The sequence below is a fragment of the Vicugna pacos genome, chromosome 20 (assembly GCF_048564905.1).
Source record: "Vicugna pacos chromosome 20, VicPac4, whole genome shotgun sequence".
Classification (NCBI taxonomy): Eukaryota; Metazoa; Chordata; class Mammalia; order Artiodactyla; family Camelidae; genus Vicugna; species Vicugna pacos.
In genome coordinates, this window is record NC_133006.1 from 9,320,708 (window position 1) to 9,347,369 (window position 26,662).

A 26,662-nucleotide genomic window follows, 5' to 3' on the forward strand; every position below is an offset into this window, starting at 1 on the left:
GCCATGACGAGGGGTTCGTTGCTCCAGTCCCTGTCCTGAAGATGGGATTTGATTGTTCCTCAGCTGGAAAGGGAGCGTCTTCTATGAATATAGTGGCAAAATCGCAAGTGTGTCTCAGTGTTTCATTGGCTCTTGATTTGTCATACACACACATGTCTCCATAATACACAGAATACCGCAGTATTATACAGAATAATGTGGAAGAGAAGTAGAAAGCGTCAACACAGTTGACTTTTCCAGTGTGTAAGTTGAATATATATAGACCAATATGTATATATTCTACATAATAACTTACAGAATAATATGGAATTATATGGTAGATAATACAGCATGACAAGAAGACTAAAGAATGATTTTTCATTCATGTATAAACTGTCTATATATGTATATATGAAACATACATGTTCTCTTTCTACGTAATAACATGGAGAATGACATAGACTAAGATGCAAGATAATACAGCAGATGGTGAGGACACTTCGAGAAATTTGATTTTTGATACCCAGCGAGTGTCAGGGGAACTGCACCCTTTTCTTGAGAGAAGAGACAACTCCTGTCATGGACTCCTTGACGATTAACGCCGGTGGGTCTCTGACCATGGTGCTGATTAGGGGCCCGCAGAAATTAGAAGTGGTGGCTACTGGGGTCTGTAAATATACATGAAAATTTTGTCTTAAATATTATAAACACTCTCTTATATAACAATTTATATTATTTTACTGCCATGTGGCTTTCAGCCTATCTGACTCGTGTCAGAACGATCACAAACTTAACATTGGTGGGGTGAGGTGAGACAATTCCACTCACACCCCACCGTTCACTTATATGTGGGGGCTTACATAAGGGCTGTGACTTCTAGGTCTGCAACATCGGCTTTTAAGTTTTGTTTTCAATATTCCTGCTTTAGGTGGAACCATCCTCAGCCTCTCAGGAGTAGGGTTCAGCCGGGACCCAGCTCTGGTTTGGGTGCTTGTGGGCAATCGGTCCTGTGACATTGTGAACTCCACAGAGACGAACATCTGGTGTGAGACCCCGCCAGCCCCGCTGCTGCCTGGTGCCCCAGCGCCTGTGGAGGTCTGGGCTGGCAGGCGGCCCTCCCCCAGCGGACCTCCGCCAAGCCTGGTGGGGGAGGGCTTCACCTTCATGTACGAAGCGGCAGCAACACCAGTGGTCACTGCCATGCGAGGAGAAATCACGAACCATGGCCTGAGGCTCTCTGTGGTGGGACGTAATCTCTCCAATTCGGTAGTCCTCCTGGGGGGCTTGAGCTGTGATCTTGAGACCCAGTCTTCCGGGACCCACATGATCCTGTCTGGGTGCGACTTTCCGCTTCCCAGTTTGGAGGCGGGCATCTATCCTCTCCGAGTCCGTCAGAAGCACATGGGGTTTGCTAACATGTCTGCGGTGCCCCAGCAATTTGTGGTGACACCTCGGATCACGGCCGTCTTCCCCACGCGTGGGTCTGCTTGTGGAGGGACAGTGGTCACGGTGAGGGGCTTGGTTCTCAACTCCAGCAGGAGGTCAGTTCAGGTTGACCTTTCAGGACCTTTCATTTGTGCGATGTTGAGTCTGGGGGACCAGGCGGTCATCTGCCAGGTTGCCCTGGTGGGTGACTCCTTGCCTGGGGCTTCCTTCAACCTGAATGTCACCCTGAATGTCACCGTGCTGGTTAATGGGCTACCCAGCGAGTGTCAGGGGAACTGCACCCTTTTCTTGAGAGAAGAGATGACTCCTGTCGTGGACGCCTTGACCATCAACAGCAGTGGGTCTCTGACCATGGTGCTGATTAGGGGCCGGCGGTTAAGCACTGCGGCTGATGCCCCAGTGGTGCTGGTAGCTGATCGCCTCCCTTGCTTTGTAACTTTCTTTAATATGAGCCACGTGACATGCTGGATAAAGGACTTGGCTCCAGGACCTCACTACCTATCAGTTTTTCATGCAAGATACGGTTATGCTTGTTTTGGTAACGTTTCCAGAGACTTCCATGTTTTACCTCAAGTGTTTCACTATTTCCCCAAGAATTTCAGCATCCATGGTGGAAGCCTCTTGACCATGGAGGGCTCAGCCCTGAAGGGACGGAACACCACGTTGGTCTATGTCGGCCGGCAGGCCTGCCTGATGGTGAACCTTGGCTCTGAGGTCTTCCGGTGCATGGTCCCTGCAGGGAATGGATCTGTGGCCCTGGACATAGAGGTGGACGGACTTTCATACCAGATGGGCATCATTGGTTACAGCGATGCCTTCACCCCTGAATTGCTCTCTGTTTCTCAGACTGATGACATCTTAACCTTTTCGGTGGCCCGGATCTCAGAAGCTGCGAACGTTGACATTTTTATCGGGATGTCACCCTGCGTGGGTGTCTCTGGCAACCAGACTGTTCTCCAGTGTGTGGTCCCGTCCCTTCCTGCCGGGAGGTACCAAGTCCGGGGTTATGACCGTACGAGAGGGTGGGCCTCATCTGACCTGATGTTCACATCCAGAGTTACCGTGACAGCAGTGACTGAGAACTTCGGTAAGTCAAGCAGATAGGGCAGAGAGCTTTCTTGGAGTAAGCGGATTAATAGCTGCTGTCACTACTCTATGAGGTAGGAAATTGACATCAGCCTGAAAGACAGAAGGAGAGAGAAGCCGGTTGGCCTCTTCGGTCCCAGTTTCCTCCTAAACTTGTCTTTGCTGTTCTGTTCCATGGGTGAGGCCTTGCTTTTTATCAAGGAGATGGTGCCTGTTCCCTAAGTGTTTGATTGTATTTTAATTTGATGCATTAACCCGCTTTAATTTGTGTTTTAAATTAAATAATACCGTTTGTAGGAGCTCATAATTTGATCATTTAAGTGGAACAGAAATGCCTTCATCTATTTTCAGGCCTGTATGCCAATGTGAAGTACTTCCGACTTATTAAATATGATTAATTGTTATCATTTTGTACTGTTTCACAGATGAATTCATATTGCACCAGTAATAGGCCAATTGCGTAGTACAACGGCATTGGTTGAACTTTTTCTCCTTTTGGATATGTGGAAATTTGCCTTGCCTTTTCTTCCAAGGATGGTTTGGGTTTCGTTCCCTTCATGTCTTACTGCACTTGAGATAGCTCCCATGTGATTGTGCTGCAGAAGATTTAGAGAAAATTATGGGAACAGGGTCTGAGATTGATGATGTATGAATGAAGCCTTTTCTTGGACAAATGTGTCCAGCTTCAGTGGGTGGGATGCTCTGGGGATCGGGGTTTGGTCCTGAGTCTGTCACTGTCCTTGCTGGGTAACTTTTTTAACCCTCAGCTTTGTTATTGGATAAAGCATTTTGGGCTGGATGGCCCCTGGCTCCCCTTTCTACTCTCTAAGAATCCATGATTTTTATGATGAGAGAGCAGACGGTTTGTCTGGTGGCTGGGTACGTACCACCCAGAGTTGCCATGAAGGCGGTGGAAGCTGGGGCCCTGTCTCAGTGTGGACTAGAGGTTTCCACACGTCTGAGAGTCCAGCTGATGTTTTCCTTTGCTGGTTCTCAGACTGAAGCAAAACATGTCTGTTAAGAATTGGCATGATCTTACCCATCAGACAGATACACTTCCTGCCCTGCAGGTGGGAGCGTAAACTGTTGCAACATTATTTTGGAGAGAGATTTGGCGATATCTATCAAAACTAAAAATTTAATTTTCCTTTGACCTAGCAATTCCACTACTGAGAATTTGCAATGGTTACACAAGTGTATAGTTCATTGCAGCATCATTAACTATTGAAATTCTGGAAATCTCAGTCAACAGGAAAATTGCTAAATAAATTATGGCATAATCATAGAATGGAATCCTCAGTAGCTATTAAAATGACAAGCTAGATCTCGAGATACAGACCTGGAAAAATGTTTATGCTATGCTTCTAATTAAAAATACCAAATTGTAGAATAATCTATAGAGAATGATTTCAAAAAATCTGTATGCTTAGAAAATTTTGGAGGGATTCACAAGGAACTCGACACGTGGCTACTTCTGGGGAGTGAAATAGATCGTTAGGGAAGTTTTCCTTTCATTTTATACTCCTCTGTATAAAGAGTTTAAGAGCTATAAATAAGCACTACTTTTCTACATAAACATTATTGCTTTTTTTTTATAGGTTGTTGAAGGTGACTGAGGTTTGACAGAACCAGGGCTCTAGGCTTTGGAGACCTGAGCTTAGGGAGAAGAAATTGAGGAAAGCAGGGCTCTAAAGCCAGCTGTGCAGACTCTGTGGAGAGTGTAGAAAGAGCGGTGGGTGGCAGGAGAGCAGGGGCTTGGATTTTGAGTAGAGAAAGCAAGATTTGCCTCTAGGATCGTGAACTCGTAACTTTGTCTTTAAAGGCTGCCTGGGTGGAAGGCTCGTGCATGTGTTCGGAGCAGGATTTTCTCCCGGGAACATCTCAGCTGCCGTGTGTGGCGCTGCCTGCCAAGTCTTGGCTAACGCGACCGTGTCTGCCTTCAGCTGCTTGGTTCCGCCTCTGAATGGTCAGTAGAAATGCCGTATTCACTTTTTTTTTAAAAAAAGAATTGAAGTAGAGTTGATTTACAATGTTGTGTTAATTTCTGTTGCACAGCATAGTCATTCAGTTACAGACATACATACATATTCCTTTTCCTATTCTTTTTCATTATAGGTTATTACAAGGTATTGAATATAGTTCCCTGTGCTGTGCAGTAGGACATTGTTATTTATCTATTTTATCATATTTGGTCTTTTTAGAGTGTATACGAAAATGATATTCTTTGGTTAACTCCATTTTTTTGTAATTAGTGCTATATTGACCCATAATTTTTCTGTGTGTTTCCGGGGGAAAAATATTCTCTATTCTCCATCTAAAATGGTAGTTAGAATGGGGGACCACCTATTAAAATGGTTCATAATAGGTTTTGTCCTATTAATGACAACAAAAAAATTTATCACCTATGTTCTTTTTTTTAAAAAATTGAAATACAGTTGATTTGCGATGTTGTGTTACTTTCTGGTGTAGAACAAAGTGATTCAGTTATATATATTCTTTTTCATATTCTATATTATTATGAGTTATTACAAGATATTGAATGTAGTTCCCTATTCTAAACAGTAGGACTTTGTTCTTTATATATTTTATATATAGTTGTTAGTATTGGATACAGAAGATGTGGTGTACACACACACACACACACACACACACACTCTGGAATACTACTCAGCCATAAAAAGGATGAAATAATGCCATTTGCAGCAACATGGATGGACACAGAGATGATCATACTAAGTGAAGTAAGTCAGACAGAGAAAGACAAGTATATGATATCATCTCTATGTGGAATCTGAAAGACTGGTTCATGTCACCTGTGTTGTTGACTGCGGTCATGTGATGATGGAGAAGGCAGTTCTGAGTTGTGAATACTAGTTTCAGTGACAGCCGAGGCTGTCGTCATGGAGAAAACAATCTCTTGGTCTTCTGAGGCGGGGCTGCTGAAAACATCTGCCTACTGGAGGTTCTAGTGAAGGGATTGGATCATCAAGCTGGGGATCTCTTGTACATTGACTTAGTGTGTGTGGGTCTTGAATCTTATTATAGGGAAAAGGGCTGTCATTAACATAATCCTCTTATTCTGTAATGTCCAGGTGATACCTGAACCCTTACTCAGTAAAACGCCACCATCTCTCCTTGCTTTAAGCTTTGTAGCCATCATGTGAATTGTGGCAGGGGAAACCATGCCTTTGTGGGGTGGAGGGTTTAGAATGGAAGGCGCAAAGCTTTGATATTTGATTTTGATTTGGGGCTGACAACACATGATAATTACCCACTGAGCTTTAGGAAAAAAAGTCTCAGGGATGAAATTGCCATTATCACTGCAGGATCGGCTAAGCTAGGTGATTATCTTGTTTGCATAATCACAGATCTTGTCCTGTGCACTTCAAAACCCACTTGCACACATGTTTTCTGTGTAATGCTTAAAATTATATTCCTAATTTATGCATCTGCAACTTGAATGTGGGTGAATGATTCACAGTGATAAAAGTACCACTTCATCTGAGCTTGGACAAAATTCCACGATGGATAATACTATTGTGATGACAGCTTACATTGGGTTGTCTTAAGGCCAGGAGAAGGTGGTAGTGGAGGGGGAGGAGGAGGAGGAGGAGGAAGAGGAGAGGGGAGGAGAAACAATTCTTGTTTAAAATACTGGAGTTTCCTATTATCATCATGTATATAAGCAGAACATTATAGAAGAGAGATCTATTCTACTTACAATTCAACAATAGGAAACTTAGGATATGGTAGAAAATGTAAGTTTAAGATGTCCATTTCATTCTCTGTTCTGCCTCCTGTGCATGGAACAGTCCTGGCTTAGGGTACGTGCAAAATTGATGTCTGATAAAAGAATAAGGGAGGGAATTGGAACATAGTGGAAGTGTAAAACCAAGACTCCACATTTCTAGATCCTAATATTTAACAAATACTGCTATATTTTTTTTCAGGCTTTCACATATACACTGTTTAAATGAATCAACTTTTTAAAACCCCTTGGTATCATTTCAAGACATCTAGTTTCAACCAGAAGTATAAAATAAAAATCAGTGAAGTTTCAGGGTCAGGCAGATTGTGTTACTGGAAGTTTTATAATTCATAGGAGAGGAATCAAATATATTATCATGTTTTAAGAGATTTGATTGAATTTAGAAAAAGACCCCTCAAAATTTCTTGATTTTTAATAGAGGGAAACTTGAGTGGGAAGCTGTAACTCTTAGGATTGCCACTAGGTGTCAGCAAACACTCATTGAATGTGCAAGGGCTGCCCATTGACTCTCGGGAAATGGATAATTTGACTTGTTCTCCTCTTTTATTCAAAAAAATGTCTTTAAAAAGACTTTTAAATGCAGTGTCTAAAGATAGGGAAGAATCAGTGAAACCCAACTCCACTGGTTTCTTACTTAAGACCTAGGATGGGTTTGGGAATTCTATCATCTCCTCAAGTTGGGTAAAATACTTTGAGTATATGATTGCATTTTTTTTTTTCTAGGAGCGAGGTAGTGGACATCAAGTGGTCAAAGGAGTGTGTCTCAGGAATTATTAAGAGCTACTAACAATTCCCCTCCTTTCAGATAGGATTGCATATAACCGATTTAGTTAAGAATCTGTTATATTTTAAACAGGTTTTTCAGCGGAAACTTTCACAGCAGCAGCTCCTACGAGTATTTCCCAGTTGCCCTTCTCAGAGAAACCCATCCTTTTACCTAGCTCATGCTCCCTGCTCTACTCTTTTCAGCCTTAATCAGGTGACAGCCCTCGGGAAAACCAAGTAATTTCAGTCCTTCTAACACAGTGATTCTCAACGATATTATTGTTGAGAATTGTTATTGAGATTTATTGAAAAAAATTATTATTATTATTATTACTGGAGCCGCAACAGCAGCCAGCACCTGGGAGTTTGGTAGAAATGCAAATTCTTGGGACCTACTGAATCAGAAATTTTCCACCAAGTAAACATTTTGGAATTTATCTTCTGAGCTTCTAGAGTATCATCTGCAAAAACACGGAATCACTTTGCTGTGCACCTGAAACTGACATAATATGGTAAATCAATGCCACTTCCAGAAAATTGAAAAAGGTGGAGCACTAATAAAGTCCTTTTGCTGCTTTTGGTCTCATTTATTTTTATCCCTCCCCCCCCCCCGATGGTACTTCTAACAAAAGAAGAATTTTACTTTCTCATGTGATGGGTTGTGAATGTATCTTGTCTGTGAAATGAATACTCTGTATTTGTTTAACATCAGCGAGATCTTTGATCTGTTGGCTGCTTGCATTTTTATCTTGAATTTTACCACAGAACTTCTTCATGGAAACTTTAACTTTTCCACGAGGCGTGAAAAGCTAAAGTGATTAAGGTCACATAGCTATTTAATGGCAGAACCTCGAGTAAAATCCGTGGATTCGGATCCCCAGCCCTGGGTACATTTCATAATGCACCTTGTCAATTTGCATCCACCTAGTCATCCATAATGAGTTCATTATTTTATAGATGTTAAGCCTGTTTTTATTTGCCCTAGGGCTTACTAACTGGAAAGTTCTCCTGTTTCCTCCACTCATATGAGGGTCTGCCAGCCATTTTAATTGCTGTCATTCATTAAGAACGCAGTCACAGAGAGCCTGCGATGCATCGGTGCTCTGGACTGGAACAGCAACAGTCATACCATTTGTGGTGATGGGACAACGGTAAACCATCCCCCATGGGCTCGGCTCCCTCACCCCTTGCCGCACGCAGCCCTGTGATACAGGCAGGCATCTCAGGTTCAGGTCCATGGTCCTTGATAACACGTGTTGCGTACCTGCGTGGACAGGCTAGCTGCAGAGGTGGAAGGCTAGAGAAAGTTTTTCTTTTCTCTTTCATTAAAGTTTGCAGGCAGAGCTGCTCCAAAACCATCACACGAAGAGGCTTGTTTACACAAGTCTAATAACCATTAGAGGTTATTGCCAGCCTGCCTTGTTGGTGCTTTTTACGTTGTGTTCTCGTGACCCGGAAGGAAAGGGCCTCAGGGTTGGAGGGCTTCCCAACACTGCTTTTCTTCTTTATGAAAAGTGAATAGTCATAACTATGTGAGAATCCAGAACTTCTGTTACTCAAGAGATCCCATGAAGAGAATGAACAGTCTGGCCACAAACCTAGAGAAGGGATAGTTAAGCATATAACCTCTGTGGTATTAGTACCCATTATATAGAAAGAGCACAATTCAATAAGAAAAAGACAAACTTTCCAATAGAAAAAAGGGGAGATGGCAGAAATGGGAATTTCATAGAGGAGAAAACATGGGTTATGATGAAACATATCAGAAACTGTTCAGCTTAAGAAGTTATGATGAGAATGCAAATTAAGGCCACAAGAGATGCCACTGTATACTTATCGGACTGGCCAAAATTCGGAGTCTGATTACCCCAAATGCTGGCAACTATGTCGTGTCCTGGGAACTCATCAATGCAGCTGGTAGGAAAGTAAAATGACACAACCCCCTTGCAGACAGTGTGGTACTGTCTTGTACAGTTGAATTTGTACCTGTCCCATGAACGGTTTTCCTGGAGAAAATTCTGTACATGTTTGTAGTAGCAAAACCTGGGAGGTGCCCGGCAGTCCATTGGTACGAGGACAGGTACATCTCATAGCGCCTTCCCAGAATGTGGTGGTGAATGCGGTGACAGTGTTGAAACAATGGGTGCGTGTGGTAACATGAGCAAATCTAGGGAACATCATATTGACCAAAAAAAAAAAAAAAGTTCTAAGAATATGATGTCATGTCTTCTCTTTCATAAAGTTCAAAAAGAAGTAAAGCCCAGCAACCTCCTAGTTAGGATGCAGACTCACGTGAGAAGACTATTTAAAGAAGGCAAGTGGTTGCTTCTGAGAATGAGGAAGGGGGTGGACCTGGCAAGGAGCACACAGGCGTGAGAGCGTCACGGCCGTGTTAGGCCTTATGTTGGCTGATATGCTCCCATGAGTTTTTCTTAGTCTAATAGTTCATATTTTATAAAAAATGACATATTCTTTTGTATGTATTATGGATACATAATACATTTTAAAAATGTTTAAATTTTTAAAGATTGAAGTCTAGTCGATTTACAGTGTTGTGGTAATTTCTGGTGCCCAGCACAGTGATTCACCTACACACACATATATATTCCTTTTCAAATTCTTTTTCATTATAGGCCATTACAATGTATTGAATATAGTTCCCTGTGCTGTACAGTAGGACCTTGTTGTTTATCATAATACATTTTTAAGAAGAGTAGATGATAACTTTATTTTCCTGTTGTTCAAGGGACAACACATGGACTTTGTTTATGTAATGTCAGGCCTTCGGTTCTTTCTGTGGTTGTTACCTAACCCAACGGTGACCATTTCCTGCAGTGTCCTTGGCTTTCCTGTGTGGCCTGAGGCATGAGGAGGAGACCTGCGAGGCCTCCAGCTCCAGCTACGTGCAGTGTGATTTGACCGTCGCTGTGGGAACAGAGAGGCTGCCTGGGTCCTGGCCTTACTTCTACGTTTGTGAAGAGAGTGCCCGATGCTTCTTTGCACAAGATCCTTGGACAGAGTCAGCCTTTCCGTTGTTCTCAGGCCTCTTGATCAGGTAACCCTGTCCCCTCCCTCCCTGAACTTCCCCATGAACGAATGCATGGCCAGCGGACTGATGGAGCCCTCGGACCCGGCCCTGGGGCCGACACTCTGGTTGGAGGACTGAGGACTGTTCCACTGGGGAGCCCAGCCAGCCTGCATATCAAAGCGTCTCCTGCCTTTTCAAGTGTTCAAGGGAACATCTGAAAAATCTGCCCAGTAAACAGCCCGCTTTGTTCTTGCTTAGATTTTAATATTTATCTTCCGATCCAAAGCAACATCTGGTGAATGCCAATGGGGAAAAAGATTAGACATTATGAAAAACAGAAGGCTCTTTTCCCCTTTCCTTTTTCTTTTCTTTCCAAACAGATTCACAAGTATGAAAAAAAGTCACAGAGAAATCTAGCAGATTGTATAATGTTTATTCAAAAGAAGCGGGGGGGATACACAGGCGGAATTAATGCAGATCAAGGATTTAGAAGCCATAAGCTTATAAGGGTTTTTTTGAACTTAAAAAAACAAACAAATAAATACCGCGACTTTCCAGGTAAAACCCCCTTTTTGAAACATATATTTAAAAAAGTGTGACCGTGTCGGTCACTCTGGATGGACTGTGTTTCCACAGGCAGTTAGTTTCTTTTCTATGAAGTGTGTTATTTTAGTGCCGAACATCGCCCTGCGTCCTGCTTCATTTCTTATCTAGATAGAGTGCTTACGTCTGATTGTTCAATGAAGGCCTATTTTTCCCATTAAGAAATAAAACAGAACCAGACCAACTCCCCAGAGTGACAGTGAGAACCAGCCCTTCTCACGGCAGTCCTACTTTGTGATGTCCTGAGACAGCCTGGGTTTCCTGTGAGTTTGCCACCTGAGCAAATGTTACATTATGTTCAGTCAGAGAAAAAGGGGACCTCCTTGGTGACTGTTTGCTGGGAAAGTGTGGAGAACCCTGCTTGGGTCTCAGAGGACGTGGGGGACTGGAGGCTGTGCTCCTGGAAGACCAGATCTCAGAGCTCACGATTGCTGGGGACCAAGGACATGTTAGCCATTCGTGGCTCCCCGGAACTGAACTACTTTATCTCTGCCCCCAAACTATCCTTTGGAGTTCTGTGCCCTTCACTCCAGGGGGTGGCTGAGGGCAACTGAGCTCAGGTCCCATTAAAAGTTACGCCCTTTATATGTATGTATAGGCACGACTGGGGCACTGTGCTGTACACCAGAAATTAACACATTGTAACTGATAGTGTCGCCATTAAAAAAAAGTTATGCCCTTTATGTATGGATCTTAATCGGCAATATACACCAGTAACCTTACAATTCTCCCTACTCTGTGATCCAGCAATTTCACTTCCAGGATTTTAAGAAAGCACTTAGAAATACGTGATATTTATGAAAAACTGTAGTCTTTGAAGTTTTGGGTATAATAACAGAAAATGTTGAAAAGAAACAAACATTTAGTAATAGAAATGCATCCAAGTGACAGTAGATGGAAGAACTTTAAAAATTCATGATGTGGAGTCTTTAACCAAAGAGGGAGATATTTACAATACATTGAGGAGTAAAAGGTGCAGGTCATGAAGTCATGCATTAATGTGATCCTAATGGTGTTGATAACACACGTTTGGACACACCTGTAACAGGTGGTTGGGAAAAAGGCTGGATGATTTTTAAAACTCTGATAGTCCCTGTTCCTGGTGGAGGGGCTGAAGCACTGATCATATTTGTTTTCATTATTGAGTTTGTATGTAATTTTTTCAGTGAACATATACTAATTTAATAACCAGAAAACACATTATAAATTATACAGGGGGCATTAGGAAAATCATGTGCTGAATGGCTTACTTGGTTCCTCTTAAGATTATACTTGTGAACCCAGAGAACTACTTTCCAGGATCTTTGCAAGGGACCCATTTCCATTAAATGCTCTGACCCCCTGCCAGCCACCACCACTATGGACTTGATGTCATTTGACAAAAGTGGATATTTATATCTGTGGTAAAAATATGCCCACTTTGTCCATCTGTCCATCCATCCTACCATCTACCCATCAATCCACCCATCCATCCATCCACCCATCAATCCACCCATCCATCCATCCATCTACCATCCATCCATCCATCCATCTACCATCCATCCATCCACCATCCATCCATCCATCCACCCATCAATCCACCCATCCATCCATCCATCTACCATCCATCCATCCATCCATCTACCATCCATCCATCCATCCACCATCCATCCATCCACCCACCATCCATCCATCCACCATCCATCCACCATCCATTCATCCACCATCCATCCACCATCCATTCATCCTACCATCCACCCATCAATCCACCCATCCATCCATCCATCCATCCACCATCCATCCATCCATCCATCCACCCATCCACCATCCATCCATCCACCATCCATCCATCCTACCATCTACCCATCAATGCACCCATCCATCCATCTATCCACTCATCCATCCATCCATCCATCCATCCACCATCCATCCATCAAGTTGAATGAATTGTCTGAGGCAAGAAGGGCAGGAGCAGAGAAAGAAGGAAGGAAAGTGGCTCTCAATGAGCATGGGGAGGTATTAAGGCCTTGAGGTCCTTAGCAAGGAGTTTAGATTCTATTCTAAGAACAGATTAAATGTCTTCCTTTTTGTTTTAATTGAAATATAGTCAGTTTACAATGTTGTGTCAATTTCTGATGTACACCATCATGTTTTAGTCATACATATACATACATATATTACTTTTCATATTCTTTTTCATCATAGGTTACTATAAGATATTGAGTATAATTGCATGTGCTATACAGAAGGATATTGTTGTTTATCTATTTTATATATAGTGGTTAGTATCTGCAAATCTTGAACTCCCAATTTATCCCTTCCCACTGGGATTAAATACTTTCGTAAAGCCTTGGCAGTGACAGCACTGGAACCCAAGGCTTTGACTCACCATGTACTCAGCACAAAGCTGTACCATCAGCATTAGCAACAGGAGCTTGGGCTGGGCTGTGTGGGTCCACGGAGATTTCAGAGACACAGGAAGCAATCTCTGGCTGAGTGAGGGAGACAGCATGCATGAATTTTTATTGACCGTCCTAGAAGGCGCATACAAGATCATTTGTTTACTTTTGTTTATTTTTATTTTTAATTGAGGTATAGTCAGTTACAATGTGTCAATTTCTGGTGTATGACATAATGGCCAGTCATGCATAGGCACACATATATTCATTTTCATATGCTTTTTCATTAAAGGTTATTACAAGATATTGAATATAGTTCCCTGTGCTATACGGGGGACATTTGTATTTTTAATCTATTTTTTTTATATAGTGCTTACTTTTGGATCTGATCAGACCAACTGCAGGAACAATGGATTGGGACTCCAGAAACATAGCTCTAGAACTCTCTCTGCCACCATTTGAACCAAATATTTTTACCGTATTCCCTCCATTCAAATAAATAGTTGCATACACACATGTGTGCGTGCACATCTGTATCATCTGTATCTGTGTGTCTCTCTTTGTGCACATGTTTATAGTTAAGTCTGGTCAGCTGCACTCTTTAATGCGTAGGATGACTGTGGACGGAAACATGTACAGTAATTATTAGGAAACCTTGACATTTTGTGACTGCTGCTCTAGTCTTTGATATCCTGGGGTCTCTGCTAATCTGGGTGATGGCTTTTTAATGAAAAAAATTTCTAGTGAGATAATCAGGGACCAAACTAAAAAGAAATATGAGCTGAAGTTTGTAAAAAATAAAGTCTAAGCTGGCAGAAAGAGGTTTTAGCTTTTTCAGAGCAAGAAGAACATGATATTTTTTTTTTCACTTTCTTCTTTTTTTGGGAAGCAGACGCCTGCTGGCGAGAGCCAGGACACTGGGAGGCAGAGTCAGGGATGCCATGGTGGCCAGGCCTCAGCTCAGCTTCACAGAGGTGGGAGAGAAGGTCGACCCTTCCACGCCTCGGTCACTGGTATTTCCCAGGAAGATCGGGGGCCCCACTGCGACATTTGCTGCTTCTGTCGTGTCCCTGCAACTGTGGGGGACAGACCGTCTCTCCAGGTGGGATGGCCTCCTGGAATGGCCTGGAATGCCGAGCACTGACAGGTATCAGCAGAGCCTTCTACTGGGGGACCAGCTATCGGAGGACTTGCTGAAGGAACAGGGTTTATTTAGTTGGTGTGGTACTCGGTCAGCTGGAGCGACCCTCAGACGGCAGGTGGTATATGTGGAGTCTCTGGAGTCATGAGTGAAATGGGACAATCCACTCCAAACTGGAGGGCATTGCTGTGGGCAGGGGAAAGGAGGGTACGGTGACTTAGCCCCCTTTTCTCCAACCTTTGCTGACGAAGAGCCTAGCAAGGGCAGAAGAAGGCTCCTTAGTACGTGGAAGCGCAAGACCAAGAAAGGCTGTAAAGGAAGTTGGTGACTCCTTCCCTTGAGTTCAAGTCCATTAACTCAGACTGTTTGTATATGGAATACAAAAAAAAAATGCTTCTACTAGTGAAGGTCCACTGCTGGCCATGAACCTGAAGGGGAACAGGCAACAGAGAGAGGAGACTGGCAAATTGCAAATATTCTTTCGCTTGCCTACAAAGCCAAAAAGGGGAATCCTGGAAATGCATACAACTGTGTGTTATCCCTGACAAAGTTCTACAAGGAATGATTAATCAGATGTTCCGCGAGCCTTCAGATATGGAAGTAGCCACCCGGAAAACGATTTGCACGGAACAAGATGGTGGGAGACCAACTTCATCTCCTTTCTGATGGCTTTTTTAGAGATTTACGATGGAAAAGTAGAGGCAGCACCTCTTAGACTATTCCAGCAAGTCCCCCACCCCTCACCCCCACCCCCAGGAGCAAAAGCTGCAAAGTCCGAAGTGCCCTGATACAGCATCAAGTTGGAAGTCAGGTGTTTTATTCGGAAAGTCCATGTGAGTTTTGCTTTCGAGTCCACCGTTATTTCTGTATTTATCTAAGTATAACATTACATTGTAATTTTGAAGTTCAGTTACTTCACTTTTCCTTTTCGAATCTGACACTCCAGGAGCAAATGCTGCATTTATCCCGTGGCTTTGTCTACCCGCTGGAAGACGGCTCAGCTAAATGGATTTGTAGATGCATTCACAGTCTCCGATTCAAAAATGTGTTTGAGCAATGGGTCCACATCAGTGAGATGACCTGTAACAACCATGAATGTAAATTCCCGCATTGACATTTCAACAATAATACCAGGCAACATCACTACCACCCAAAACTGTGATGGGAGCTGGCTTCATCGGACACTCTGTGTGCCGGATTCTGCACAGATCCTTTTGGAGGGCTTCGTTTTGCTCCATCTCCCCAACACCTCTTTAAAACAGGTAGTGAGTTCATTTTATAAATGTGGAAACCAAAGCTCAAGAGAGTCACGTCTTTACAGGGTCAGAGAGACGGTAAATGTCTGTTTGGGACTGACATCCAGCTGGTCGGCGTCTGAGCCTCACCTCGGCTTGCTAACGCTTCTCAGAAAACGGGCTGAACAAATACAGCGTGGTGTCGAGGCCTATCCCAACACGGCTTTTTCTGTGGGTCTACATTGTTGGAAATGCCTCAGAGAATAACTGTGTGGTTTCCTTTACTCACAGAACTGCATGTTAGATCTGTGGGAAAGAACTACAAGACAGAGCTGCTAAATAAACTATGAAAAACCTAACAGTCAAAAAAAAAAAATACAGCATGGTGAAACCCTCAGGTAACTAAGGCTCCGAGACTTTTTCATTGTTGTCTTAATTTAAGCTTGGGGCTGCAAAATGAACACATATGAAGTGCCATGGAGTGGAGGGCTCAGATAAAGGGCGATCATGGCCCCAGTGGCCAACCAGCTATGTGTGCTTAACTCTGAACTGTGCAATGTTAAAATACTGGCAATCTTCAGACAATGGGTGTGGAAGTCGTGTCTTGGGTGGGCATGGAGCTGGGAATATTTTAGCATGAGGACAAGAAGGCAAAGTAGATGTGGTAGTTACTCTGCTCATTATTTCTTTTTTTCTTTTTCTTTTTTTTTAACAGCAGCTTTATTTATAACCCTGCTCATTATTTCTAGCCAATGTGGGAGAAACCATTTTGTCACTGATTTGAAAAAAGATGCTGTGTTTCGACATGATTTATAGTTTCTCCAGTGGTGACCTTTTGCCCTTTCCCCCACCCTTCCTGGTCCTCCCACGGGATCTGCCATCTTTGTGGTGACGTTTGTTCAGCATCTCCACACTCTGGGAGTCTGGACTCCTGGATTCTCACCCCAGAGCTGCCTGTACTTTGGGGTTTGGCTTTATGCAGATCCCCTGATCTCTCTTGGTTACACTTTTTTAGCTTCTACTTACTTTCCCGACTGAAATGAAATCATACATATGAAACTGTTAAAAAAAAAGTATAAGACATCCTGCATTATTATTACGAAGAATCTTTGAGGTAGTGGCAACAGTGCCTAAAGCCAGGATTATTCTTGCATAAGTATCACACCTGTTGGGGGGCTCTACCCTGCCAAGTCCAGCTCTCATCTCCTCCGGACCAACATTTGCAGGCTTTCTATAATGCTACACTGCTGTTTTTCATTTTAAATCCAGTCTGGCTTCTCTCCTTAAAGCAAGAAGACTTTTAAAGTGGGGGGCTGGTAGTGTAACTGGCACATATATCGAATCTCCTTAGTCTGGGCTGTTAAGTAAGTTTAATTAATTTACTAAGTTAATGTTCCACTGCCAGCACCAGAGTCTCACTGCCATCAGCTGGGGAGAGGGAACTGCGAGCCTAAATGAGCTCATTTTTTCACAGTTGGAATTAGGGACCAGTTAGCCAGTTGTATGGCTTTTTCCAATTTCTCCATCTGCCCTGGGGGTGGGGTGGGATTCAGGCAATTCACTCCCCCAACACAAAGTGTAAGAACAGAAAGAGGGAAAAGAAAAAAAAATTTTTTCCCCCCAACAAATGCTTCCATTTTTGGAACTGGAGGTATCATCTGTGTGTTGCTTGTTTGGTTGAGCTTGGAGAAGCCTTTGCTAATGTTCCTGATAGATTTGGAAAAAGAGAAAGGCCTCAGTGAAAGATATTTACCCTGTGCATTTTCATGGCAGGGTGTGCAGATAAAGGGAAAACAAATAAACAATAAAAGAATGGAAACAAAATTACAGAAATTTGCAAAATTTGACAAATGGTGGCCTGTAGTTGCCACAAGCTAATGGCTTGCAATGATTAATAAGAGTAAAAATAATTGCATTTCATTAAGATTGATGACACCCCATTTAACCTCCCCTCTCGTTTCAGCCCTAAAGTGGAAAGAGATGAAGTTCTCATCTATAATAGCTCCTGTACCATTACCATGGAAACTGAGGCAAAGATGGAGTGTGAGACGTGTAATCAGCCAATTACCGCCAAGATTACTGAGATACGGAAAAGCCGGGGCCAGAACACTCAGGTATAATCAAATCTTTTTTACAGACTGATTCAAACAGCTCAAATTAAATTTGTAATATTGTGTACATTAAAAAAACAATTTAGCCCAAATGGCAGCGATATATAATATTAAATGCTCTCAAACTTTGAGGAGCTGATCTAATGCACAGCATCTGAATTCATAGTTAACTATGGTTAATCATATATTTTCTTGAAAATAAATGAGTGCTGCCTGGCCTCTTTTAAAGCCAATTCTGAGCAGATAATCTCGACATTTTGTCCTGCTTTCTGTGTGCATGTTTGAAAGACGTTCTCTGTGGTTTATTTCTCCATGAAATGAATGGCCTATGATTCAGCCAGGCCCTTCTGGGAGGTTTCCCAGCCACTCAGCCGTCCTCAGTGGGTGGATGGCCGTATCTGCTGGCCCGTGCCGTTCACCTCTGTGCCGTGTAGAGCCGGGTGGGAACGTCTGCTTCTGAGGGGATGACGTGGAAATTAGGACCGAAGAGGGAAAGTTCTGCGGGGTCATCCGGTCCCACCTCCTCACCTCATCCATCTGTTTTAAATCATGTCAGTACCCCTCCAAGTGGCTCTTCTAAAAATGTATTCTTGAAAGTTCCCAGGGAGAGATGCCACAGCCTCCCAGGCAATTTTCAAGAATTGAAATTGGAGGCGAAGGGCTCTTTGGATTTACGTCAGAAAACCTTTGGCAACTCTCCAGGCTTCTCAGCACACAGATAAAACGTATTTACTGAGCACCTACTCCCTTAGGTGTCTTTCCCCTCATGAGCGGGACCCTCACATCTTCCTCTTTTGTCTCTTTGATTGGAACAAACGTTTACTGAGCGCCTGCGAAGTCCCACCCGGTTTCCCAACCCGGACGCGAGTGCCGCTTCTCAGCCCCAAACTCTGCTTCCTGGGTTCCCAAGGCACGTGTTTCTACAACTTCCGGTCTAGTGCTGAAAATGCACACAGTTACAAGTAACGTTGATTTTTCTGGCCTCTCTAAACTATCTCCTGTTCCCCTTCCCACCCCTCGGGCTCTCCCTGTCCATCCTGTCATCTCCCAGGCTTCTCACGTTCCTTTCCCGAACCTTCCCGGGGTTGTGCAGGCTGTCGCTTGCTTCTTCCTCCATGGTGCCCACCCCTCCACCCTCCGCCGCCCCATACACCTCTTCCTTTTAATGAATCATCGGCTTCAATTCTTCTTCTCCAGCTCTGCGGTCCCCTAATCGCAGCCTCCTCTTCACGCCTGTGCCCCTTCTCAGAGGCTGGCAGGCAGTGATGTCTCAGAGGTTTGCTGTAGTCGGCAGGACTGCTGAATCAGTGTTGAGTTCTGGAAGGAGAGGCGTGGGACACAGCAATCTTTCAGTTGCTCAAGAAAGGATAAGATAATTGAATATTACGAGGCTAGTGCGCGTGGCATTTATGCTGTCTTCATAATGTAGGCAATGAGTAATATTATAAACAAGACAAAGTAGCTGTTTTCAACCTACGGACTTTAGATACTGTATTAGTGTGAGTATGAATGTGTGTTTGGTTGTGTGTGATGGGTTTGGTGATGCCGTGTCATATAAGAGACAGATAAACGCTTATGTCTTCCATTGCAGAAAGTGTAAACGTTTCGAACACTGATGGTTTTAAGAAGTGTTCATAGGATAATATTACTTAGACACATGGATGTTTTAAAACAGAAAAGAAAAATCAAGGATAAGACAAAAAGAGTGGAAAGCGTTTGGCTCCGAGGCATCAAAAATGGAGAGATGTGGGGACCAGAGAGTGGTTTTTAATACGATGCAGAGTTTGCTTCTCTTGGAAATCGAGGAAGAACGAAGTATATCAAATAATTTCTCTAGCACATTGTTACATCAGTAAGTGGAAATGTTACATGCAGGGAAATCCACACTTGTCTAACACAACTTTACTGAATGCCTGAAGTGGCTTAGACACCATTCTATGGCCTCCGCCTTGGTTTCCACCTGGGGAATAATCTGCAGTTGTTGGGATGCTCACCCGGGCAAACGCCGGCAACCGGGGGAAAAGGCAGATAGCACGGTGGTTGGGGTGGGCCTTGGGCTAGACCCTCAGGGCTGGAAGACATCACTTGCCACCTGGGGGACTTCAGGCAACTTAACAACTCTGTGTGTCAGTTTTCTCATCTGTAAAGTGGGAATAATAATAGGACTGGCTTAATAGGGTTGGCGGGAGGATTCTGGGGTGCGAGCCGCGGTGTGCTGCGCCTCACACACAGTAAACGGCCGACGTTGGCGGTTCTCAGCAGTGCTCGTTTGATGATCTCGGTGCTGGAAAACGATACAGGACCGTTTCTCTATAGTGCCTGCTGCTTTGACCAGATCACTTCACTTCTTTGCTTTCATTGAATTTCCCTTCATTTCAAAGACTTAATTTTGAGGTGTTTTTGGAGGCTGCAATGCCTGTCATCTTTAAATATTTATACAGCTTGTGTTTATAGAGTTCTTACCACTTTCAAGGTTCTCTTCCATGAAAGAGATGAAAATTAACATGGGAAGATCCCCCCTGTAGGGACAGTAGGGAACAGAAGCTATGTGTGCAGGTGGGTGAGGGCCGAGGAAGGACACAGACAGTCAGTTCACCACAGCTGGATGGGACATTGGACACTGTCAGACAGACCAGCCCCCTCATTTAAGAGATGGGTTAACTGAGATCCAGAAAGAGGTGACCCAATAAAGGTCACACAGCTGTAATTTAGCATAATCCATGCCACCATAAGTCACTGTGGGGGAAGTAAGCCATCTAATCTTTAGGAACCAGTGGGCATGTCTCAAAACCTACTGGGCTAACCCAGTCCTGGGATGTATGGTTCTCCCAAGAGATGTCGGGATGTCTGGGGACATGTCACCTGTGTAAGGGTACACAATTGCCTTCTCTGGGCCTGGGCCTGAGGATAACCAGCTCTGACAGGTGCTTGATCAGGACTAGAGTTCAGGTGTCTAGCTCTAAGACCCTTGGAATAGTAGTTCCATGGAATGTTGTAAGAATTCTGGGATAAAAGGGTTTCAAAATCAAATACATTTATAAAAGCTCAGTTAAACATAGTTATATATATAAAACTTTATATTTGTAACTTTTTATATGTAAAAAAGTAGGACTTTCTTTTGAGAGCATTCAGTATGTGAATGTATAATGGAAATTTCAAGGAGAGGCCTGGAGTGTTCCCTGAACTTGTTTGTCTGCAGAGCCCTTTATTGCCGGACTTTCTCTTGGGGCTGGTACCCCTCCTGCTGTCCTCACTTCAGGCAGTGTTGCCCATGTCATGATCTTCCCTTTGTCCTAGAGCTGGGGGTCTAGAGGTGGGAAGGGTTCTCTTCAGATGGGGCCATCAGCTGAGGTCAGTAGGTAGCTTTTGTATTGTGCCTAGAAGAATGGGCAGGATCTAGGCAGGCAGGGATGCAGAGGGCAGGTATTTCTGGTGGGGGAACCAGTATGTACGAGGCACTGAACCCACAGGGATGGTGCAGAGAGCATGGTGTGTGTGGAGGGGACTGGTGAGTTGTTGGTTTGGAAAGATGGGCTTGGATCACATTGGGATAGCAGGTTAAGCATTTGGTCCTTTAACTGAGCAGGTGACAGGTGATCCTCGAGAAGTCACTGCAGGATTCCAGGTGTGTTTAGTCACATTGATCTGGTGGCAGAGTGTGGGATGCCTTGGGAAATTGTGGGAGACAGGTGAGAGGTAACTGGACGGGGAACGTGGCAGAAGGAATGAGAGGCGGGGGCCCGTGGCACAGTCAGCACTTGATAACTTGTATTAGACACAGGGTTCAGAGACAGTGAAAGTTAAATGTGGTAGGAAAAAAAATGATGCACCAAGTTTCCAAAATGGCCCTTTCACATGTTTGAAGTATATACATACACACCCTTATGCATATCCACGCTCATGATTCCTGAATTGTAATCTCCAGCGCAGACCTCTCTCCTGAACTTTAGGTTCCCAAAGCTCACTGCCTACTGTGTCCTCACTTGGGTATTGAAGCGACGTCTCAAGTCCATCAGATTCTAAGTTGAGCCCCTGACTCCACTGCTCCCCTCCCTACCCGTCCCCACCACAGTCCTGAACTGAGCCAACGGCCTGTTTTCCGTTGCTCAGGCCGTGGAGGCATCCTTGATCTTCCAAACCCCACGTCAGATGCATCAGGGAATCTTGTTGGCTGTACCACATGTCACTTCCCCAATGAAGTCTACCCTTCCCACCCGATTTAAAATTGCAGCCCAGGGTTTCTCACTCCGTACATCATACGTGCAATTTTCCTTAATCTGTTTTATTTTTTCCATAGTCCTTATCCCCTGCTAATATATTTTGTACAGTACTAATTTATTATGTTTATTGTTGACTGTCTGACTTTTCTTGCTAGAATCTGATCTCCAAGAAGGCGGTATGTCTGCCTACTTTGTTCACTGGTATGTCCCAAGTACCTAGAACAGAGCCTGAAGCAATTGTCCAAGTGAACAATACAGAAAAACAAATAAAGGCAGTTAAAAACAAGCCTTCTTACACATTGTTTCTCCAGTCTTATCCCCTAAAGAGTCTTTCTGAAATGGCACACACACACACACACACACACTGGTGTACACACACCCATTTGCATACAAAGGTGTCACTGTGTTATTAATAATGTTCTTCAATTTGTATTTTTTAAAAACCAATTGAGAGTCTAGGATGTGAGCTCCATGAAAAGAGGAGCTTTGCTTTGTCACTGTCTCCCAATGCTTAGAACTATGCCTAAGACACAGCAGAGCTCATTAAAAATTATGGTTTAAAAATTGCTGACTGGATGAACGGGTTTATGAATGAATGAGCACATCATGGTCATCTTTCCATTTTAGCAGAGGTACAGTTTTCTCTTCTTCAGGGGACATTATACCTACTGTGTATCGCTGTGGTACACTGAAACAAGACAAAAGATACTAGAAGAAGAAAAGCCTAAAACAGTGCTGGAAAACACAACAAAGTGGCATCAGACAACCAGAGATTTTGAAGGATTGCTGAAGGACAAAGAGCGCATGGGGTTGGACAGGTAGAGAAATTGCAGCAGAATAAACATGGTGCAAAGCCAGGTTAGGTGGAACTGAGAGGAAGTCAGCTGTACTTTCCAGCGGCGCTCCGGGAGAAATTCCAAGCTTGAGAGTCAGGTGGGGCGGGTGTCAGGGGAACGAGTGAAAGCACTTCTTTGGGACATTGCTAGGTCACTATGTCCCCTCCCTTTCCGTGTCCCTCTCTTCTTCTCTGTCCCTGTGAATGCGGAGTGGTGGATCTGTGACTCTCAAGATGAAGCCTTAAGAGCAGCTCACAAAGCAAAGGGGGATTATTTGCTTGGGGACAGGAGATGGGTTTGGTCCTCTGTGGATATTAGGGCCAATGTTAAACTTGGCCCAAACCAGGATGATTCTGAAACTCCAGGACAGACTCAGGGAAAGAAGGAAGAGAGGGCAGGGAAAGCAGGGTCTCCTCGTTTCTGCCTCGAAGGAACCATTGACTTTCACTCCCTCGTCCAGATGTCTTACCCAGCAATTTCGGTTGTGATCACTGGAAGACGTGCCTTTGAACATCTGATCTGCCATCTCAGTGGAAAAAGAAGTCGGAAACAGTGCTATTAAAGTTATCTACAAGATGACTTTCAACCCAGAATCTTCCATCCAATCAAGTACTACTTGGAGCGGGAACAAAATGAAGACACATATGCTGTTCACCACTGACAAGGTTTATCACCCCCGTGTGCTCTGCGAAAAGTGACGTGCCCCGGGAAACCTGAAAAGGAATCCAAGAATGAAGATGATCCAGGACACCACAAACAGTCATGAACCAAGAACCCAAAAAGCAGCAAAAGCAGAGTGAAAACTGGTGAAAATATGGCTGTGAAGCTTATGATAATTAAGAATGGATTCTTGATGAAACTGAGACAGGAGTCTCCTGGTTCAAGTAGAGGTAATAAAAGGAGGAAAGAAACAAAGCATAAACCCCGTCCGATAAAACGAGGGGATATCAGTGACACAAGCGCAGCCATGACGTGAAGGTGGGCAGTGCATGGGAGACGGCAGGTGGCGCCGCGGCGTGGAGGAGAGTCAGCGTTAAGTTCCCGCAAACGGACATTTAGATAAACAGCAAGACAGTCTGCCCAGCTGGACCCTAGAAAAGCTTTGGATTTAGAGAAATTTAGTTACCAGGATATAGGCATGAGGCAGGAGCAGATGGTTTGAAATCCTCTATAAAGAGTAGCTAAGGGGGAGGGCATAGCTCAGTGGTAGAGCACATGCTTAGCATGCACGAGGTCCTGGGTTCAATCCCCAGTACCTTCATTAAAATAAATAAATAAATAAATAAATAAACCTAGTTATCTCTCTCCCCACAAAAAATCCCCAAAACCAACCAACCAAACAACAACAACAAAGAGTAGCTAGAATCCTAGAACATGACTACTCGCCGACCCAATCAGACACCTTATTCCTACTCCTCCCTCCAGGAAGCAGAGGCATCATTTATGGACGAGTTGAATTACTAAGGTGTTAATCAGGTACTTGAGACCAAGCTTAAGGGTGGAGGGCATAGAGAATGCACTGGAAATCTGGAGGGTAACTGGAAAATCTGCTGACTCTCTGAAGAGTGGTCAGCCCTCCCAAGAAATTCTTCCCTCTGCCCAGCTTCAGAATCCTGGCAACTCAAGCTCTGTTCTTCTCAGAAAGGAGACTGGAAGATACTTTCCTGGGGCAGTTAAACCAGAGTAAAGACCCATGGATTTTGACATTTGGGAGCCTCAGGAAGTCTCACTTACACAGATTATCCACTTGGATTTTTAGTGCATTGCTCTTAAATGTGAATGCACAGACTTCTGGTTTTGGCCCCGAGAGAGGGATGGTTTGTAGACATACCCTCCTGCCGCACACAACCGGGAAACTAGTCAGAATATATCTCAGGCTTCGGATACAGACAGCACGAGGCCGCGATCCCTGAGGAAAGGGGAACGCACAAGGAGAGTAGCTTTCCGTCTGGGGGCACTTTTCCAGGCCCGACACGGGGAAAGAGGACCCAGGCAGAGGGAAGCGGCCTCCCTGGGGGGCGTCATCGGAGGCTGGAGTTCAGGGCTGCTGATGTACGTAGGAGGTATGGAAAAGGAGGCGGAGGTAGGAGGGAGAGAAGAATATTTAATGGTCTAATGGCCAAAATTTTTCCAAATTTGATGAAAATTATAATCCCATAGATCTAAAAAGCTTAATGCTTATCTAAATTAGCTTAATCCAAATCAGAGGAAACATTAAGAGAGCCATTATCAGGGTTTCCAATAAAGTTAAGATGTTAACATCATAATGTTAAGATGTCAGTTCTAAGTTAATATTTAGATTCAATGCAATTCGAATAAAACAACCCAACTTTTTGTTTTGTTTTGTTTTGTTTTTTGGTAGCAATTTCTAGGCAGATTAAAATTTTCCGTGGAGATATAATGAACAGCCCAAACTCCCATCAAAAAGAACAAAGGTTGATGACTTGCGCTGCCAGATTTCAAATCTACTACAGAGCAGTGGTAGTCAGGAGGAGTTCTAGGCGAGACCTCACTTGAAAGAAGGGCTCTGTTGCTAAAAGCATGTCTCGAAACTCTTGCCACAGTGTCGTGGAACCCAGGGGAGGGGAGAGATTGCAGGAAGGGGTGATGAGGAACGTTGAAAGGGAATGTGATCGGGAGGTCCTTAGTGACATTCGAGACTGCAGGACAGTATTGGTGGGGAGGAAAACCAGATTTTGTGGGGTTAAGGGGTAAGTGAGTGGTGAGTATAAATGCAGGCAGCTGGTACAGAGCACAAGGGGGAAGAGAAAGGAAGGATGCAGGTGAAAGCCCGTCCTCATTGTAACTGATGCTGAGGATGGTTTCTTAAGTTGCCGGTGCTTTGATTAAAGCTGGGCTCTTCAAGTGTGTTTGATTTCGCAAGACCGGCACTCTGCAGGTCTCTCACGCTGTTCGTTCTCCCAGTGATTATAGAATAGCTTTCACACAGCTCTGTTGTTTGGCTGGTGGAAGCGCAATGATTATCGCATTTATTTTAGAAATATTTATATTTTAAAATGCACTTTAGTGCCTGGATTACGGTTTGAAAGAAGCAAAACCCCACTGAGTAAGTGAATCCTTACTTTCTGTTTAAGGAGAGTCTCCTCGAAATACAATACAGTGCTGTTGCAGATTTGGCATTTTCTTTATAATGTGTCTCGCTGTTGGAGGCTAATTTGGAACTACTTTCTAGTCCCTAATTGAGCTTGTTTCTGCTGTTTCTGACATCCCCAAACACTTTCTCCACTTCTGTTTCCTCTCCTCTCCTTTTGGTTTTTCATCTCTCCTTTTCTTTTGCTTTCTTTTTTTTCCCTCCTTCTTTTTCCATTTTCCTGCCCTTCCCTTCCCCCCTCCCCCTCACTTTCTTCCCTTTCCTCTTTGCCCTCTTTTCTCTCGTTTTCCCTTTCCTTCCCTTTAAAGCACCTCTTTTATTCCGTGTCTGTCTTTGGGGTGTGTGCCTGTGGAGCAGGTGCTGTTGGGAGCAGGGTTGAGCTGGTCGTTGAGCCAAAGTGCTTAACAATTTTAAGTACTAGTCACCTCCCAAAACTAATGGATGTTCACCTGATTTTCCAGAACCATTTCTTCTAACTAAGACTGTACAGCAGTTCCGCAGTTAGTCCCCTCCGTGGTCGCCTCCTCCAGGGTCTACTTCTCGTGGATTTTGAGCCCAAGGAAGCTCTGCACTTCCCCACCCTTCTCAAGTGGGGCGGGCCACGTCACTCACTTAGCAAGTGGGGCGAAGCATTGCAAGTCTAGGGCTCGACTCTCCAGCCCTCTCTTTCCCTCTGCCGCGACGCCTATGTGGCCCGGCGTAGCGTCAACTTACAGAGGACCACTGTTCCATCCTGGAGAGTCGTCAAGATTCCTAGTGGACTTTTGTGTTGTGCCCGTGAGGATTTGGGGATATTTGTTACTGCTCAGAATCTAGCCGGACTAGTGACCTCATCTAGCTTGAGACTGGTGACCTCATCTTTAACCGTTCGCCTGATGGCTGCCACTGGTACCATTAACTTTCCTCTGTGAGTCTGCATGGATCATGTCCTGATTTATGTTCTTGGAGGCAGG

General features: G+C 44.0%; 1 protein-coding gene and 1 non-coding gene across 2 annotated transcripts in view; both read left to right on the top strand.

The window, feature by feature from the left end:
- The window catches only part of PKHD1 (PKHD1 ciliary IPT domain containing fibrocystin/polyductin), a 365,190-nt gene that overhangs the window by 51,281 nt on the left and 287,247 nt on the right, over positions 1–26,662 (top strand). The window contains exons 31-34 of the mRNA XM_072944834.1: positions 908–2,512; positions 4,334–4,477; positions 9,881–10,100; positions 17,394–17,544. Of these exons, the coding sequence (XP_072800935.1) occupies positions 908–2,512; positions 4,334–4,477; positions 9,881–10,100; positions 17,394–17,544 (2,120 nt within the window). The remainder of the gene's footprint in view (positions 1–907; positions 2,513–4,333; positions 4,478–9,880; positions 10,101–17,393; positions 17,545–26,662) is intronic.
- LOC116284766 (small nucleolar RNA SNORA18) lies at positions 15,632–15,762 on the top strand. The gene has a single exon (XR_004194430.2). It is a non-coding gene; the product is annotated as a small nucleolar RNA SNORA18 (small nucleolar RNA).